The 18,179-nt window shown below is 35.3% G+C and overlaps 1 protein-coding gene across 1 annotated transcript; it reads left to right on the top strand.

Annotated features, from left to right (window-relative positions):
* The first annotated feature begins 2,611 nt into the window (after positions 1–2,611).
* Positions 2,612–15,026, top strand: LOC107044849. The gene is made up of 9 exons (XM_015266899.1): positions 2,612–3,330; positions 6,660–6,798; positions 7,591–7,728; positions 8,060–8,253; positions 9,468–9,577; positions 9,996–10,112; positions 10,526–10,785; positions 12,246–12,381; positions 14,198–15,026. Exons 1-9 carry the CDS (start codon positions 2,719–2,721, stop codon positions 14,790–14,792), a joined length of 2,301 nt encoding a protein of 766 aa, XP_015122385.1. The 5' UTR covers positions 2,612–2,718; the 3' UTR covers positions 14,793–15,026.
* The last annotated feature ends 3,153 nt before the right edge of the window (positions 15,027–18,179 follow it).

The raw sequence follows: 18,179 nt of genomic DNA, 5'->3' as shown, positions 1-18,179 counted from the left end.
CTCTATCTCTTATAGTTTCCGAGATAATCGCGAAAAACGAAATCGCAAACAAAAAATAATTTAATTTATCTTGTATAGGGTGTAGGAAGTGGAAACACGCAATTCTGAGCCGTCCATCTGCCTCTCCGGAACCCAAATTTCCTCAGGAATCGNTTAATTTATCTGCCATAGGGTGTAGGAAGTGGAAAAACGCAATTGTGAACCGTCCATCTGCCTACGGGGAACCCAAATTTCCTCAGGAATCGAATGGAATAGGTTTTAAGGCTCTATGGGCTACACTCAACGCGAAATAGTTCATTTTGACCCTAGGCTGTGAGGAACTTTTCTGATGAATGTGAGGCAGAATAGTATATTTTATGGTAAGTGCCATGGGGATTTTTACCCGTGTGGGGTTGGCGTTCGAGCCGAAGGCGAGGACTGGCCAACCACGCGAGCAAAATACCCCACTGCATTAGTCGTGCACGATAGTTTTCCGTAGTGATTCTCACTTTTAAGAGTTTGGCAAGGAAAAGTGAAGGTCAGTACGGAAAAAGTTCTTCAAGGCCGTGTATCGAACAATAGTTTATGTCATAACCGAGCAAAGCGAAGTTAGAATCGCGCTTTATCGGGCCCAATGACATAAAATATCGTATTTCACGCGGCGATAAAAGTATTATCTGGCGAATGTGATTATAATCCTCGTCTTCGGCTCGGATTATAAAGCCACATTCGCAAGATAATACTTTTATCGCCTGACGACATAATATACTTTTTAACACTGCTGCTACGTTCACCTCGTGTCAAAAAGTGCCCTTTCGTTTACGCTGTTGAAAATATTCGTCTGAATTTTCCGGTACACTTTTTACAAATTTTTATCGAATTTAGTTACCACTGATATTTCAAGGAATTTCGTCATTGAAATTTCAGGTCCATGAAAAAATGAAAAACCATGAAATTTCAGATTTCACCGTAAACTGAATGTAATTTGGGACTGAATAATCATATTAGATTGGAAATTCTAATAAATTAAGGAATTCTCGTCTTTATGCTCTCTAAGTTGCCGCAATTTTCCTGAAATTTCAGCGAAACCTGAAATTTCATGTTTTTTTTCCTAAATCGGATTCAGTGTCACTGTCCTGAAAAATAGTAGTCAACTGTCAATGAAATTTCTTTTTTTTTTCTGTGTAGAAAGAAATCTTTGGGTGGAAATTGTGGGAATGTCATATCTGAGGTATGAATGTGGGGCTTGGAACAAAGAGGCTCTTATGCGGAGGTCCACCCGCACTATGAAATAAACCAATTGGAGAGTATTGATAACTTGGCGACGCAGCCCCGGGCTTTAGTCTAAACGAATGAGTAACACTGGGTTCGAGAACTCCATGAGAAAGTGGAGAGCGGGTTAGTTCGCCGAGCCACGCGGGCGAGAGTACTTCACGATACTCCGATATATTATTCACCAAGTGCATTATTCAATATTTACATTTTTTTCCTCAACTATATGTTCACCGAGTTCTACGACATACCGAAGGCGAGCAGGAGGGTAAAAAAATTACTACCGCGCAGGAAAATCTTTGTTTCATTAATTCTCCTCGTTCATTGAATTCTGATGACAACAAATTTCTTACCACCACTAGAGCACGATTAAATGAATTGAGTGGTCTGAGGATGAACAATTTTGAAAAATCTTTGGACATCTGAGGGGAAGACACACTGGGAAAAATTGACTTTTGCCCAGTAATCATTTTCTTTGGAGAAAAATTTATTTTTTTATGAGCGTATTCTGCCACGCTCGTCATTCTTAGGTGGCTCATGTCCATCTGCAAATATTACAATTATATTGAATTATGAGATGATTATGCTACATATGACCTTGAATAGACAACATTCATTATTTTAATTTTTTTTTCAAATTTGAAATTTTCTTACGTAAAATAATTTGGAACAATTCCAAATTGTTAATAATTGTCAATGGAGTTCAATAAAGGTTATATGTAAAATAATCATCCCATAATTCGAAATAATTATAATAATTGGAGATGATTTTGGACGACCAAAGAATGACTGGCCTGAAGAAACGTGCCCCTAAAAAAATTAATTCAAAAGTAATTTTTTTTCAGTGCAGACCTGAGTGTCGTTAACTTGCAAATCCCTCGGGGTTCAGGAGTATCCGAACAACACACCAGCACCCACTGTCTACCACCTCGTATTTTCAAACATTTTTGTATGATTCTTCATTCTTTTCAGATCACTTTCGACTCGTTTCATCATTCTTTCGTGGTGGTAAGGATTTTGTTCCAATAATTTTTGGGTCTGAGAATTCATCAAACGGAGAGAATTTGCGGGGCAAAAATTTCCCCTCTCTCAGTAGTTATTTTTTTACAATACTGTCCTCTTAATTCACCTGATCTTAAAAATATTTATTACATTTTTCGTTATATCTAGTTTCAATCAAAGCATCTCACGTAATCGCAACATTGCAAACTTTATCATTCGTACCCACAGTGAGGTAGTATCAAAAAAACCAAACATGAGTGATCAAGATGAATGGGACTTTGTGATTTAAAAGAATAAGCTTTACCTCTGCGAAGTCGAAACGGATCAAGTGACGCTGTCTTGACATTTTTTCGGTCAAGAAAATCATCGTGTGCATCTTTCATTGAATGTGCTCCGCCGCAGTTTTTGTATAGAACAGTAAACAGTGATCCCCAATCCATCGTTCAGTGGTGCAAAACTACCAGAATGTTGCGGAAAACAGTGGTTGTGCTACTCCTGTTGCTGCTAGTAATGAACATCGATGGAGGGAAATCAAAGATAAAAAAAAGAGAATCTCTCTTCAGCAAAGTGCGTTTGATAACGCATGCTACCATGGACTTATATCGCATACTGAAAACGATTATGAGTCACTCAGGAAGTGCAAGTATACTTCTGAGCGAACTGTTCGACTGGTTCACGGGCGACGATACACATGGACATGATCTCAATGAAGTCAATACAAAGTTGACGGATATTTCGTCTCAGTTGAACTGGATCATGATGCGTATGGAGGCGAATTTCGCGATCTTAGAACGAACAATCAGCCAACTGCCACTGGCAATTGAAGTTGACAACATAAAGCGGGAACTAGCGATGACCATTAGAAAAATAAAAAATTTGTACGATGTAGCGCTCGGTTTTTCAAGCGATATCAGTCGACATAATGGAGTGGAGCTGCAGAATGTAGCAAATACACTGACAGGAAGACAGGCCGGAGATCTGCGAGATAGTCTATCCAAGTTGTATGATTACATTGTACCGGTGACTGCGCAAAATCTCAAACAGAGCTTCTTGGATCTTCTGAATCATGATGTCCAGGTAAGCAGGACGTATTGAAAAATTTGAGTAAAACATAGTTTGCCGGGTCAATTCATTTGTTCGACATCTAGTATTCAAAACCATCTTTAAAATGGTTTGGTAATAATTGGTATAACGTTAAAATTCGAATATCATCAAAGATACTATGTACTACTTTGCTGCAAAACGTATAAGTCGTGGGGTCACCAGTACACTATTGCTGTGGTCCTTTCTTATTATATCCATCAGTTTTTTAAAATAAATTTCAATGGATATAAGGTATTCCTTGTTCAACTCCGTCGCACTTTCTTACGACTACACAATAAAATTAATTTCATATGGATATACCTTCATTTTAAATAATTAAAATTCTTTTCTAGCAATGAGGTAACCAAGTTCTTAAAGGAACCAATAGTTACTGGTGAAGAATTCACTCCTCACCAACTCTTGGCGTGACCCAGGGCTCACGACGAGGACGTAGTTCGTAAAGAGTCCCAAAAAGAAAACATAAATTTTTTTATTAATTACTTATATTCAAATTTAATCGATGGCCTGTGGTATCGGTGAACCATTGATTACCAAACGATTTGCAATCATCCTCTGTTTTCAGAGTTTATTAACGTTTATATGTCCCCGCTAACCAGTCTAAACCAAAAATTTGGTAGGGAATTCTATTGAGTTATTTCCTGATTTGTATCAGAACCTACACAATTTACCGCGCGTTTTCCAATGAGAGTAGGGCAGTGTGGGGTCAAACGGAAGATGGGAATTTCCTTATTTATTCCCAAATTTAATTTTTCCTGTTAAGTTCTAAAAATTTTACGGATTGAAACGTAACTTTTACATAACTACGAAGCATCATTTATGTAGAACAATGAGTTTTACAACGTTCCGAGTTCAAAACCCGGCCGGATAGAATGCTGCGATCTAGTCATTTAAAGTCTTGATCATCATCGCAGTATACCCTAACCGGGTCAAAGCGATGTAAAATGACGATTAAAAAAAAATTTGTACACAGAAAAAAAGTTTTGATTGAATCAGGGAAATATCACTGATTTGTAGAAATCTGTCATCAATTATTGATGGTACTGGATACTGACTAGAATGACCCTGATCAGTACTCATTTTGATCACTGAAATTTGAGGATAGATCCCTGAAAATCAGGAACATTGCTCTAAAAATCATCGATGATGTCCTTAAAAATTAGTGACAATGTCACTGAAAGTTGGTGAAAAAATCACAGAATTTCAGAATTTTGCAATCACTGAATTTCAAAATCGCGGATCCCTAATAACTGGGGATAAATTCTTGAAATTTAGTGAAATGTCCTTGAGGAGAAACTACAATGAGCTTTAAAAGTCGCAGGCTATTGGAATGAGATTTCTCATACATTGAAGATAGATTATGTGTCTAAAAATAAATAATTAGTGCAAAAAAAATTGTTTATAAAAACTTATGCTTAAATGCTTAAAATGTTAAAAATAGTCCAAGGCCTCGAATTTTTGAGCTAAAGGAGTTTTTTTCAAAATTTTTGAAAAAATGTATGCAATAACAATTACGAATTTGTTTTTTGAAATTCAACTCTTACACACCCGTGTAGAAATCTCTCCCTTCAATGCCCACTTGCTATAGGCTATCCAGTAGAAATTTATCCTTCCGAGGGTACCCAGACTCTACGTGATTCCCACTCACATGCTTGGATCCCACTTGGAGCCCAAAAAATATTTATGAACGAAACGAAAATCTATTTTCAATATTTTTTACAATAATTTTTCTGCACGGAGAGAAATATTCAATAGTAATACCACTAGTGCTTCAAAACTATCGGATATTTTCCGATAGCTTCGTTGCCTAGGAACGATTGTGTCAAATTTTGCAGGTTTAAAATCCCGAGTGCGAAGTGGATTTTCTGCCATATTTGACACACTCGTTTCTAGGCAGGGAAGCTTGAGGAAAATATACGATTAATTTTGAAGCACGAGTGGTATTTGACGGATTATTTTTCTACTCGAATTTCGGCCAAGCAGAGTGCAGTGAACAGCATCCGGATACATTTACACAGCCATACATTTACAACCTACTTTTTTGTTTACCTGTCACACAGAATATTAAACGTGGAATGCGTTGAAAGATGAGAAACATTTGAAAAGCTACTAGTGAATTTCCGTCGGAAATTTTTTACAAATTTCGGAAATAAAACTGTTTGACAGTCTTAATTACTGCGCTCTGATTGGCTGAAATCCGAGTGAGAAAAATAATCAATAAAAATTACGTATCTTTTCCGTAATTCCGGAGCGAAATGTGGTTGTAGGAAATTTTCCGGAACTGTCACGTAAATTTACCTAAAATCACGGAATTTTTCTGAAAAAAATTCTAAGGATTTCCGTGAAAATTTAATAGAGGTCGAATTTCAAAAAACTAACTCGTAATTGTTATTGTACACATTTTTTCAAAAATTTAAAAAAAAACCTCTGTAGCTCAAAAACTGGAGGTCCTGGACTATTTTTAACATTTTAAGCGTTTACGGGGAAAACAATAAAAATTTAATATTGTTGCACTAATTACTTGTTTTTAAACGCATATAATCGATCTTCAATGCGTGAGAAATCGCGCTCCAATACTCCCACGACTTTTAAAACTCACAGTAGTCTCCCTTTAAAAAACAAAACTATTTTTTTGTGGAAATGAAAAGTGAGTATCCGGAAACAAGTACAGATCCAAAAACTAGTACACTTACAGAATAGAATTATAGAATTTTGAAGTAAAAGCAATGAAACACATGGAGATAAATTTATTTGAAAAATTCTAGTGGTGGTACTGAAAAGAATCCCATTCCACCGGCAATGAAGAATTCGAGTCCTGTTAAGGTAAAATTTCTACATTGGTAGAAAAAATTAGTTATTGTTACCAAAATTTGGTTAGAGGCTAGGGTCCATTCGGTCTTACCAAATGTTCATTCGTTAATAGTTAACAAATGCATATGTCAAGAGCCTTCTTTAACTCGACTTTTCTCTTTCAATATGACTCTACCATTTGTTAATAGTCAACAAATCTCATTTGGAATAAATGACTCATTCTATCAGTGTAGAGATTTCTGAAAAAAATTCCAGGGATTTCCGTGAAAATTTAATATAAGAACGAGGAAAATTTACGTGGAACTTGATAAAATTTTCAGGGCTGGCATTGGAATTTTTCCCGTGAAGCTGTTACTTTGCGCCCGTTTTCTCGTGCTTGCACTAGAATTTTTCTAGAGAATTTCTCTCCGTGTATAGCATCAATCTTTCCATTTATGATTGATCCTTACAACGATGAATATTGGATAATGCCACTATTGGGATTTTATGTTAAGGCGAAAGACGAAAATCTGTGCGGGGATCAATCACCTAATCAGTATTTATACCAGCTGCACAAAATTGTTGTTGCAACCGAGATGATGGGCCAGGTCGCTTTAACTTTTGGGTACTATTTGCAACATCAATTGAATAATGGTAAGCATATAGTTAATTTCAAAGTGAACAATATATTTTTTATCAGAACGCGTACACTGTTCAAAATGTTGTTTTTTTGGAAATTCTCATCGAATTTAATTACCACTGAAAATTCAACGTAATTCGGCACTGAATATTCATATTAGATTGGAAATTCAAATAAATTGAGAAAATCTCGTCTTTATGCTGCTTTAAATTTTGGAATTTTATAGAATTTTTAGTAAAACCTGAAATTTTATGGCTTTTTTGCCTTAATCACATTCGGTGTTACTGTTTTAAAAATTAGTTGTTAACTGTCCATGAAATTTCATTTTTTTTCTAACAGTGTGGCGTCAAACATATTGTTCGTCACACGGCCGAAATAGTATATTTCAGGGCGAGTGCCATGGGGTTTTTTACTCGCGCGGTTGGCCAGTCCTCGCCTTCGGCTCGGGCGCCAACTCCACACGAGTAAAAAACCCCATGGCACTAGGCGTGAACGATATTTTTCCGTAGTGATTTTCAGTTTTAAGAGTTTGAGGAAGGGTCAACACCAATCCCCAGACGAGGAAAAGTGAAGATCAGTACGGAAAAAACTTTTCTGATGAATGTGAAGGTTGCAGACCGAGGCGAAGCCGAGGAATGCAATCACACAAGTCAGAAAAATTGTTTTCGGCCGAGTGATGAACATAATTTTTCTTCACAATGTCGGTAAACGGAGTCTGACGGATACGAAGTATCCTTAAAACGTTTTTTTCGGCCAAATCAGGAAATGTATTATTTTGATATCTGTATTCATTCTTTTTCCTCTAGTCACTATTGATACTGAACTGCAACAAGCTCAGGAAGAACGTCAAGAAAGATTGAAGAATTACTTCAGAAAGTTCAAGAGTTCCATGAATGACGCATCACTAAGCTCACGTCCATGTGACCGTGAAAATCTCATCAGAGGTACTGAATTGGGAGTTGATCATTCGCCATTAGTGCACTGATAGAACGAATTAGTTATTGTTAACGAATAGATTTTGGTTGGAGGTTAGGGTCTATTCGGTCCCACCAAATGTTCATTCGTTAATAGTTAACGAATGTACATTTCAGGAGCCTTGTTTGACTTGACTTTCACCATTCAAGTGAACCATTCGTTAACTATTAACGAATATTCATTTGGTCATATTCAACTCTACCATTCGTTAATAGTTAACGAATCTCGTTTGGAATAAATGAATCATTCTATCAGTGTGGATCTAAATTTTTAGATAATTTTTACTATTTTTTTTTTTAGATAAAACTTTTTTTGAAATGGAAAAGCTTTATCAAGCGGTCCTCGTGGAGGACTACAATCTGAACAACAACGACTCATGTAAAGGCACATGTGATACCATCGATGTGCCCATGCATAGGAATGACAATGATGGAGTACTTTGCACTCGTCTGGACAGGTGTTGGATTCTAGAAACAGCGCAATATTGTATACAAGTAAGCACATGCACGGAAAAAATATGCGAAAAATTTGTGGGAAGCCTGTAAAATGGATTCATTTCGACGGACTCGAAAAAACTCCAGTGCCAGCACAGAAAATTTTGTTGTGAAAAGCAGGAATTTCTCGCGTCAAAATTTGTGGCATCAGAATTTTTTCTGATCCGATGAAATGAAGCCATTTTACTATGTTAGGACAGTCATTTTTCGTGTATTTTTTTCTTCGTGTTTGGAATCATCAATTCTGATACGAGGATGCATTTGTAAACTGAATTGGATTGAATTGGGTTGAGATATTGAGTGCACGAATGAACAATTTAATAAAAAAAACCTAGCGAATTTGTTAGACAATTCTGTTGGATTTTTATTGACCTTTCTATTAGTTCTTGGCAAATTCTATTGAAATGTTCAATAGAAAATATTCTATAGAAAAAGTCAACCGAATTCGATTTTTCTATGCAACTTAATCTATTGAGATATTATCTATGGAATTTCCTTGGCTCAAATTTTTCAAGTTTTTTGTTTGATTTTCTTAAAGAGAAAAAAAGAAAAATAAAAATCTGAGAAAATTCGAGCCGAGGAAATTCTATAGAATGTATCGGAAGAGAATAAATTATATAGAAAAATCGAATTCTATTGACTTTTTCTATTGAAAATTTCAATAGAATCGGCCAAAAACTAATAGAAATTTCAATAGAAAGCCAATAGAATTTATCATTAAATCGCTAGATTTTTCTATTTAACTGTTTCGTGTGTAATGTTCTGGATAGGAAAATTCTTTGCACTCAGGAGAATATTCCTTGACATTATGTCTCAAAATCATTTATTATAGAGACCCTAAATTCTCATTCAATTAATCAACTACTTTTTCAGAAGAGCCCTCAATACAATCGACACTCTTTGAGAACTAGAAATTGAGACTTTTGAAAACCTTATTTTAAGATCTTTGAAATTTAAATATAAGGTATTATTTTTTTGAGTGTACTCTCCATACTTTTGGAATCAATCAATTTTGAACAGAGTCATTAAATGACACAGACATTCACATTCACATTTACATTTTTCCGTACGTGAAGGATTAACTATCACACTAAAAGTCGAAGAACTTCTTACTCGGGATTTCACCCCCTTTCAATCATTACATTTTGACACCCTCTGTACCTTTTTCCGAGTGAATTAGTGTGATAGAAATAATAAAACAGTATAATTTTCAGCCACACGAGCTCAGACGGTACGAGTGGATCGAAGATCAACGCGGTGGCATTTACGGCGTTAAAAATGGCTGCCAAGGTCAACAACTTGCGACACCTGGTTGGTGGAAAGGGTGAGGTTATTACTTTTTCGCAGGGATCGGCAAAAATTGTTACTAAGTAATTTTAAACGAAGTTTACCGTAGATTATTTAACCGTAGATCAAAGTTCGCTACTTTTTTATTTCAATTTGAAAATAATGTTTAATTCCCAATCGTAATTAAACAATCAATTCTAAATATCTGAATTTGATTTTTCAATTAATCTAATAATCATCATTCTTGTGAAATTGTTTACTGATTTATGAAATATTTGAAAAATTGACAATGTTTTTTGACAATTAAGATAATAAAAATTGAAAAATTGTCCAATACAGTTATCCGACTTTGTATGCAATAAAGTAAATTAAATTCTGTATTACGATTTTGCCTATCTCTGCTTTTTCGTATTGCCCCATTTTATCGACCAACTTGAAGAGGTTTTTCCTTCCAGATTATATGAATGTGAAAACTGCATCTGCACGTGTGTAGGCGGTCACAAGGAGAGGATGGCGACCGAAATTCAGGCCTTCAGTTTACGAGTATCACGGAGCAACATTACAGAGAATATGTATGATGATTTTAGCAAAGCCACCCGAGCGGAAATTCAAATTAGGATCGAATAAGAGATTGACCAGTGAAAACTGATTTTGATCAATTTTGGATCAGAAATGTAACGCTTGTTTGGGTCCATGCCTGGTCAAAATTCTAGGATTCGATCTTCCTGAACAGTACCGGATCCGATACGGATCTAGTCGAGATTTGACTGATTAGAATAGGATCACAATTCACTCCGCCACAATGAATACAGATACTCCATTCAGAATCTCATCAGATCCTGATCCGAAAGTCTAATCAATAAATTCTGACCAGTATTGAACCTAACACTAATGTAGATCCAAGCTAACTGAGTGAAATTTCCACTCGGGCAGTGCTAAATGCAATCATTCACTAAATTTTCGTATGCATGAATGTCAATTCTAGGGTCGTGACGGGAATCAAATTTTCAAGACACGAATCGATTATTTGTATCCAAATAAAGGAAGGAAAATTACTCCCTGGCGGTGAAATCGAGAAGAATTCCCAAAGATGGACAGACTGCGATCTATCCTACTCATCTTACCGGCTGGCAAGATTTGGCACGTCTGATTACGTTCACGGAACGGATTTCGTTCTTCTGAATCGATCTTACAACTATATTGATCTTGATGACATAATTGAACACCAGGATTCCATTGTTACCGGTATGTAAATCAACTATGTTTGAATTATAATTTTTCAGTTTTCATTTTCATCGTTCATTCTGTGGGACATCACAACATACGCAACCCCCGCCCCCTCCCTCATGAATGGTCGCAAATCACAGAAGCCGCTCCTCCCCTGATCACATGAGGCAATATTACAAGGCTTTTCTTACTAAAACTGAGTAGGTTTTTTACGATCTTTTGAGTCCCTCTTTTCGGGTCTCATTTCGGCATTCTATCCAACCCAACACTGAGAAAAAATAATTCTAGTATCTGAAACGTATTTTCTTGAGACAAGTAATTTTTCTTCAATTATTCAATTCTCCCAAACATCTCTCACTCAAGTCGCATAGAAAAATTGTCAATCTTCAAGTATTTATGGTTTTCATAATTTTTTTGTTGTGCAGTTCCAATATTTCGATACGTAATATATTTATGATACAATGCGCAATGTTAGTGATAAATGAGAATCCATTTGAGTTTCGTGAACCGCAAACATCCTGAGATTTGAACCATTGAAAATAATTTACATCTCTCAAATAAATATGGTCTACGTATTAGGAAATTTTTCTCTCAGTTTATATATACGGCTGTGGATTCTACACTGTACCGCATTCGCACTCGTACACGGAGAGAAATGTTCAGTAAAAATTACGGAACTCACGATTCGCTCACCAATTACGAAATCGACTCAGAAAATTTAAGTGACGGTATCGTAATTTTTCACAGGAGATTCAGATAAAAATTACGGAACGCTCTGAAAAAATTCCGGGACAGCTCCGTAAAATTTCCTACAACCACATTTCGCTCCGGAATTACAGAAAAGATACGTCATTTTTATTGAATATTTCTCTCCGTGTATAAAACATAGGAGTAACCCAGGAAACTACAGGAAACCCATGCCGGTACAGGCGCTTACTCTATTAGCAACCTCTCGCTCGTTATGGTGCTTGCCTCTACCATAGTGAGAGGATATAACCAAAACGATCAGAAGAAGAAGAACCTGCCGCTCGTCGGAGCCTTCCGTTAAAAAATTTGGTTCCACCGGGAATCGAACTCACAAACTTTCGCACACTAGACTTGCGTCTATCTCACTTGGCCACCGACGTCGGTAGCAGGGTTTTTGTACTGAATTTCAGGAATTTTTCGGCTGAAATTAAGTAACCAAGTCTCTCGGCGCTTTCGGCCGGTTTGTTCATGTACCTTTGTCGTATGTGAAAATCACTATTTATAGTAATTGATCATTCAAATAGTAAATAAACGGTATTTAATATTGAAACATGACGAGGTCGATGAAAAACGAACTACTCAAAACAATCATTTTTATCATGTATGGCAAAACACGGGAAACGACGTCTTCGCTTGATGTACGGGGTAGAATGAATTGAATCGAAATTCTAAGGGGAAAAATAATCTCCGAGTTTCATCACATTTCACCTTGGTTACATTATTTGTTACAGGTGTAAAGTTTGGTCTTACTAGTTCTTGCGCGGGAGAGAAACACGTTAAATTACAACTAGAGTACACGAAATTCAATTTCTCATCTGGTGAATTGACTTCCAGAGATGGATCGCGCTCATCCTCTACCTGCCACAAGTAAGTGATCGAATTAATAAAATTTTAAATCGTGAAGGTGGCGCCAAATGAATTTCTTCGAATCTTCAATATATTCTGAACGAATGATATGAACACAGAGATAAAAATCAGAAATTTCATTTCTATAATCCGAGAAATATTTCCGTGTCGTCCAGTAATTGCGGCGCTAATGGATCTGGCACTTTTGGCACCCTGTCCCGAGGACAGTGATTTTTATGGAAATGTTCACAATGCAAAAAGATTGCAATCAAACGCGTTCAATCCCTACCATACTGATGATTTTAGTACTCATTTATTCTACTAAAAACAAAAGAAACAAAAATCGAGTTTTAATTTTTTTCATTGACCGCATGTGGCTGTGCAGGAACAAAATCGTTAAACTAGTCCCCCTACCAGAATTTTCCATGGTTTGACTTGAGTTTTGGTTTCCATACACAACGCACGAAAAAATGTAATAGAAAAACCTATCGAATTCGTTAGAAAATTCTATTGAATTTCTATCAAACTTTCTATTAGTTTTTGGCTGTTTCTATTGACATGTTCAGTAGAAAACATTTAATAGAAAAAGTTAATAGAATTTGATTTTTCTATATAACTTATTCTTTTCATATATTTTCTATAGAATTTGTTAGACTCAATTTTTTTTCATTCTATTTTTATTTTCTTCTCATCAAGAAAATCAAACGAAAAAAGTTAGAAAATTTGAGCCGAGGAAATTCTATAGAAAATATCTCAATAGAATAAGTTGAATAGAAAAATTGAATTCTATTGACTTTTTCTACTGAATATTTTATATTGAACATTTCAATAGAATCGGCCAAAAACTAATAGAACAGTTCAATAGAAATTCAATAGAATTTTCTAATCAATTCGATAGGTTTTTCTATTATTTTTTTTCGTCCGTGACGTAATATAGTTAAGAAAAAAAATATATGAGCTTTTTTTGAAAGATTATTAGAAAATTTATTAGCAAAAACAACTATAATACAATTGAATCCAAGACCAGTTTCCCACTCGTTTGAGAATAGAAAATGAGTACCAAGATCATCTGTATAATGTAGACTACCCTCTGCAACTACCAAATTCTACTGCGAACTCCCCTCGGTAAAATTGAAGTCTTCACTGGGATTTAGGACCCATTGAACAGTTTGTGATATATGACGGAATATGGGAATAACTAGGGAAAATGGCAGACCCGATCGATTTTGCCTCGTATAACCAGCAAAAAACTTCATTTTGTCCTGTTTTTACCTTTAAAAAAAATCATACGATTTCAGCGAACGATGAAAATTGACGATTGTAACGAAAAACGATTAAAAAAAAAAAAATCGGATGATTTTTTTCACATGTAAACATTTAATCGTATTTTTTTTAATGTTCGTTACACTCCAAAGAATAATGTTACGCATCCGTTTTACTTTATTCGCAATAAATGAAGATTAAATGAATTTTGAATTTCATAAATTTTACTCTACTCTAAAGACGCAAAAAATTTATGAAATTCAAAATTCAGTTATTCATGATCTACTGCGAATAAAGTAAAACGGAAGCTGAACTTTATTCTTTGGAGTGTAACGAACATTTAAAAAAAATTCTAAAATCGTATACAAACTGCGGCGCAAGGAGCATTTTGAAGGTAAAAACAAGAAAAAATGAAGTTTGTCATGGTTATACGGGGCATATACTATAGTTATTCCCACATTCCGTAATATATCACAAACTATTCAATAGGTCCCATGGCCCAGTGAAGACTTGAATTTCACCGACGTATCCCCTTGAGCCCCATAAACTGTAAATTTCTATTCAATGTTTGCAGCCAAAAGATAAATATCGCCGATACCGACAGTCCATTGAATCAGAATAAACCGAGAGATCAGAATACTGTAGATTCCGGATCGAATACTTATGTCAGCTTCGGGTGGTCCAGCTTCAAGAGAGACGTGGGACAGACGACTTTGCCACTGTTGGATGCCCAACCGGTTGAGACTAACCCACCAGCCCCATTATCCGGCGCTGGATTATTTCACAAATCTTCGCCTGGTTATGGAGGATTTCTGGCATTGAAAATCAACACTCTCAATTATGGAAGATACATGGAAGACGAAATAACTGAAGGCTACATCGTGGGTTCAGTCGGAAAAGTGTTGCCACCAGTTAACGGAAAAGCGGTTGTCAATCCAATTCACGCGTTTGATCAACAAACCAAAGAAACTGATGATAATTCTTCCTCATACTCTCCTTACATTACATTCCTGGTCATGCCACTTTTTGTCTTTGCAGGTCTCTATATTTTTACCATTTACAAAAAATGGCAGAATAATGCTCGTCCGATAATTGTATTACCGACGATTTCCTCTGACGAAAGAGTTAGATTATCTAGAGCGATGGTCATTGACAAAAGCGTGCCATGACGATTTTATTTCTTATTTTACAATGCTAATATTACTTCAATATTCACATTTTCTACATGTTCGGTTTCCTTGAATTCTGTTACAGAATAATTTACTTTAAAAGAAAAAATTGAAGAGGGAAACCTAGCGAGTTTGGTAGGTAAGGCTATTCGAATCATATTGCATTTATAGTTAACAAGATTCGTTGGAATGTTTCAAAGCTTGATAGAAACAAATTAAAGAAACTGATGTTAATTCTCCCTCATGTTCTCCTTATTTTACGTTCTTGACCATGTCACTTTTTATTTTCACTGGTCTCTACACTTATGCGAATTACAAAAAATGGAAAAGTAATGCAACATCCGATAGTCGTATTCCCGACGGCTTCCTATGACGGCAGAGTCAGATTATCTTCAGCGATTGTCTTTGGCAAAAACGTGCCATGACTATTTTATTTCTTATTGTACAAGGCTAATATTACTTTAATATTCACATTTTCTACATGTTCGGTTTCCTTGAACTCTATTACAAAATAATTACTTTAAAAGAAAAAACTAGGGAGGGAAACTGAGCGAGTTTTGTAGGTAAGGCTACTCGAATCATATTGCATTGTTAGGAGGATTCATTTATAGTTAACAAATCAATTTGTTTGAGTGTGTGAAGGCTCAATAGAAACAAATCAAAGAAACTGATGTTAATTCTCCCTCATGTTCTCCTTATTTTACGTTTTTGACCATGTCACTTTTGGTCTTTGCTGGTCTCTACACTTATACGACTTACAAAAAATGAAAGAATAATGCACGTCCGATAATCGTATTCACGACAGCTTTCTCTGACGAAAGAGTTGGATTATCTTCGGCGATGGTCATTGGCAAAAGCGTGCCATGACCATTTTATTTTTCATTTTACAATGCTAATATTACTTTAATATTCACATTTTCTACATGTTCGGTTTCCTTGAATTCTACAAAATAATTTAAACTTACAGAATAATTTACTTTAAATGGAAAAACTAAAGAGAGAAACCTAGCGAGTTTTGCAGGTAAGGCTACTCGAATCATATTGCACTGTTAGAAGGATTCATTTATAGTTAACATGCCGACTCGTTTGATTGTTTCAATGTCCAATAGTTAGTTAATATACAGTTTGAAAGGAGCGTAGGCCACGAAAAAAACACAATTTTTCAAAATTAACTCAACTTTGTCGCAACAACTCATGATTTGTTAACTGTTCGGGAATATTCATTTGTTCACATTCAAATCTGCCAAAAATCTTGTTAACAATACACTAGCAAAACGGTATAACGATTTAAGTCGATTTAACCCTCAGCTGAGTTTTCAAGGAATATCTCCTGATCTAATGGAGATAATGAAGTTTTGCAATCAACTTTTTTTAGTGCGAATACAGGGATACTTAGAAGATCATGACAAAAATTGTACCATTTCCCTTAAATTTCGAGATATTCATTGAAAAATGACCAATAATCAAAATAGACTTGAACGGTTTTACCACTTTGCTACTGAATAAATGAATTAATCCCACTGTGGAAACTCCATTCGTACCCTCCAACTTCTATCGCATTTTACTGATGTTCGATTCGAAATTTCTTTGGGAATTTTCTTCTTATTATTTTTTACTCAAATTATACCCACTAAATGATGCCCAGCCGAGTCAAATCCCGAGCACTTCGATTTTTTTCATTTCATATACGTCTTTTTAATCTTTAAAAACAATTATTTCTGATTAGAATAAGCGGTATGAAAAAAAAACAAAATCTGTTTATTTTCTTTTAATGAAATGTTTTCTGTTGGATTTTCTAGGGGTGGCAGGGGTATAATGGACACACTTGAAATTTTTTCAATGTTCATAATTCAAAGACGAATTTATCAATCGATTTCAGTCCAGGCTCCTCACGAAGAGGGAAAACTGTACTTCCCACGAAAAAAAATATCTGAATTCTTCAACAATTCATTGAATCATAAACATTTGAAAAAAAAGTCCAGTGTCCCGTTTTGCCCCGCTTTCCTCCCCCAATGAAAAATGAGGAATTCATTTGGAGTTCATTCAGCAATATCTACGCAGTACAGATATTATGAAGGACATTATTGTGAAGGAGGGCATTATCTCAGGGAAAATGACAATTATTAAGTATTTACAAGATGAAATAAAAAATATATGGCATGAGCTTTGTGTATTGACTTAATTTTTATGGAATAGATAAAGAACTTGATTGCTATCTGATGAGAATTTCTATGAAAATATATCCGTATGTGGCAGTCATTGTATTATGGTATCAGGGAAAAATCGAGGAAAATAAGGACCGGTGAGTTGGTGAGATTTTGATGCGATAAGCACTATACAGTGTAGAAACAAAATTCATTGCAACTCAGCGCCACATTTCGTTTGCCAAGGAATTACTTGCTGAGGCTTCAGTGATGTAAGGTATTATACTGAGATCATATAAAATTCAGTTGCATATTTAACAATACATAATTGGTTTCTACATTAAGAATTGAATAGTGTGAATATTTTTTTTGTCGTAAAATACAACTAGAGCAAAACTGGACTCATTTCACACATGAAACAAATTAATACACGGAGAGAAATTTTTTAGAAAAATTCTAGTGCTAACACGGGAAAAGAGGCGCAAAGTGACGGCCAGGGAAAAATTCCAGTGCCGGCACTAGAAATTTTAGTGGGGAAAACGTGAATTTTTGCCCGTATGTCTGCGAAAATTTCACAGAAATCCCCAGAAATTTTACCATAAATACCATGAAATTTTACCTTAACAGTACTAGAATTTTTCACAGCCGGTGGATTGTGATTTTTTCCAGTACTAGAATTTTTCTAGAAAATTTCTCTCCGTGTAGAAAAACCTAACGAATTCGTTAGTAAATTCTATTGGATTTCTATTGAACTTCCTATTAGTTTTTAGCCAATTCTATTGAACTATTCAGTAGAAAATATTTCATGGAAAAAGTCAATAAAATTCGATTTTTCTATATAACTTATTCTTTTCAGATATTTTCTGGAGAAGTTCCTTGGCTCAAATTTTCCAAGTTTTTTTCATTCTATTTTTATTTTCTTCTCATCAAGCAAACCAAAAAAAACTTGCAAAATTTGAGCCGAGGAAATTCTACAGAAAATATATCAATGGAATAAGTTGTATAGAAAAATCGAATTATTTTGACTTTTTTTATAGAATATTTTTATATTGAACATTTCAATAGAATCAGGCAAAAACTAATAGAAATTTCCATAGAAATCCAATCCGGAACGTAAACATCCCCCACTCGCACACCTTGATTCCTTGCATTTTTCGCTAAACTCCGCCCATAATCGTGTCACAATCGTGTCACAATCGTGTGACAAGAACAGAAAAATAGGATTAAAAAAACCTGAAAAATT

This window comes from Diachasma alloeum, unplaced genomic scaffold (assembly GCF_001412515.2).
Source record: "Diachasma alloeum isolate Michigan unplaced genomic scaffold, Dall2.0 Dall_scaffold_00828, whole genome shotgun sequence".
Lineage (NCBI taxonomy): Eukaryota > Metazoa > Arthropoda > Insecta > Hymenoptera > Braconidae > Diachasma > Diachasma alloeum.
Note: the sequence above shows the minus strand (reverse complement) of the source record. Positions and strands in the feature narration are given on the sequence as shown.

Excerpts from the sequence above, each read along its gene's own strand:
- LOC107044849 (XM_015266899.1), top strand. The coding sequence starts at position 2,719 with ATGTTGCGGAAAACAGTGGTTGTGCTACTCCTGTTGCTGCTAGTAATG. Across the intron at positions 10,113-10,525 it reads AGCAACATTACAGAGAATAT|GGTCGTGACGGGAATCAAAT; the intron begins GTATGATGATTT and ends TGTCAATTCTAG. Across the intron at positions 12,382-14,197 it reads TCATCCTCTACCTGCCACAA|CCAAAAGATAAATATCGCCG; the intron begins GTAAGTGATCGA and ends CAATGTTTGCAG.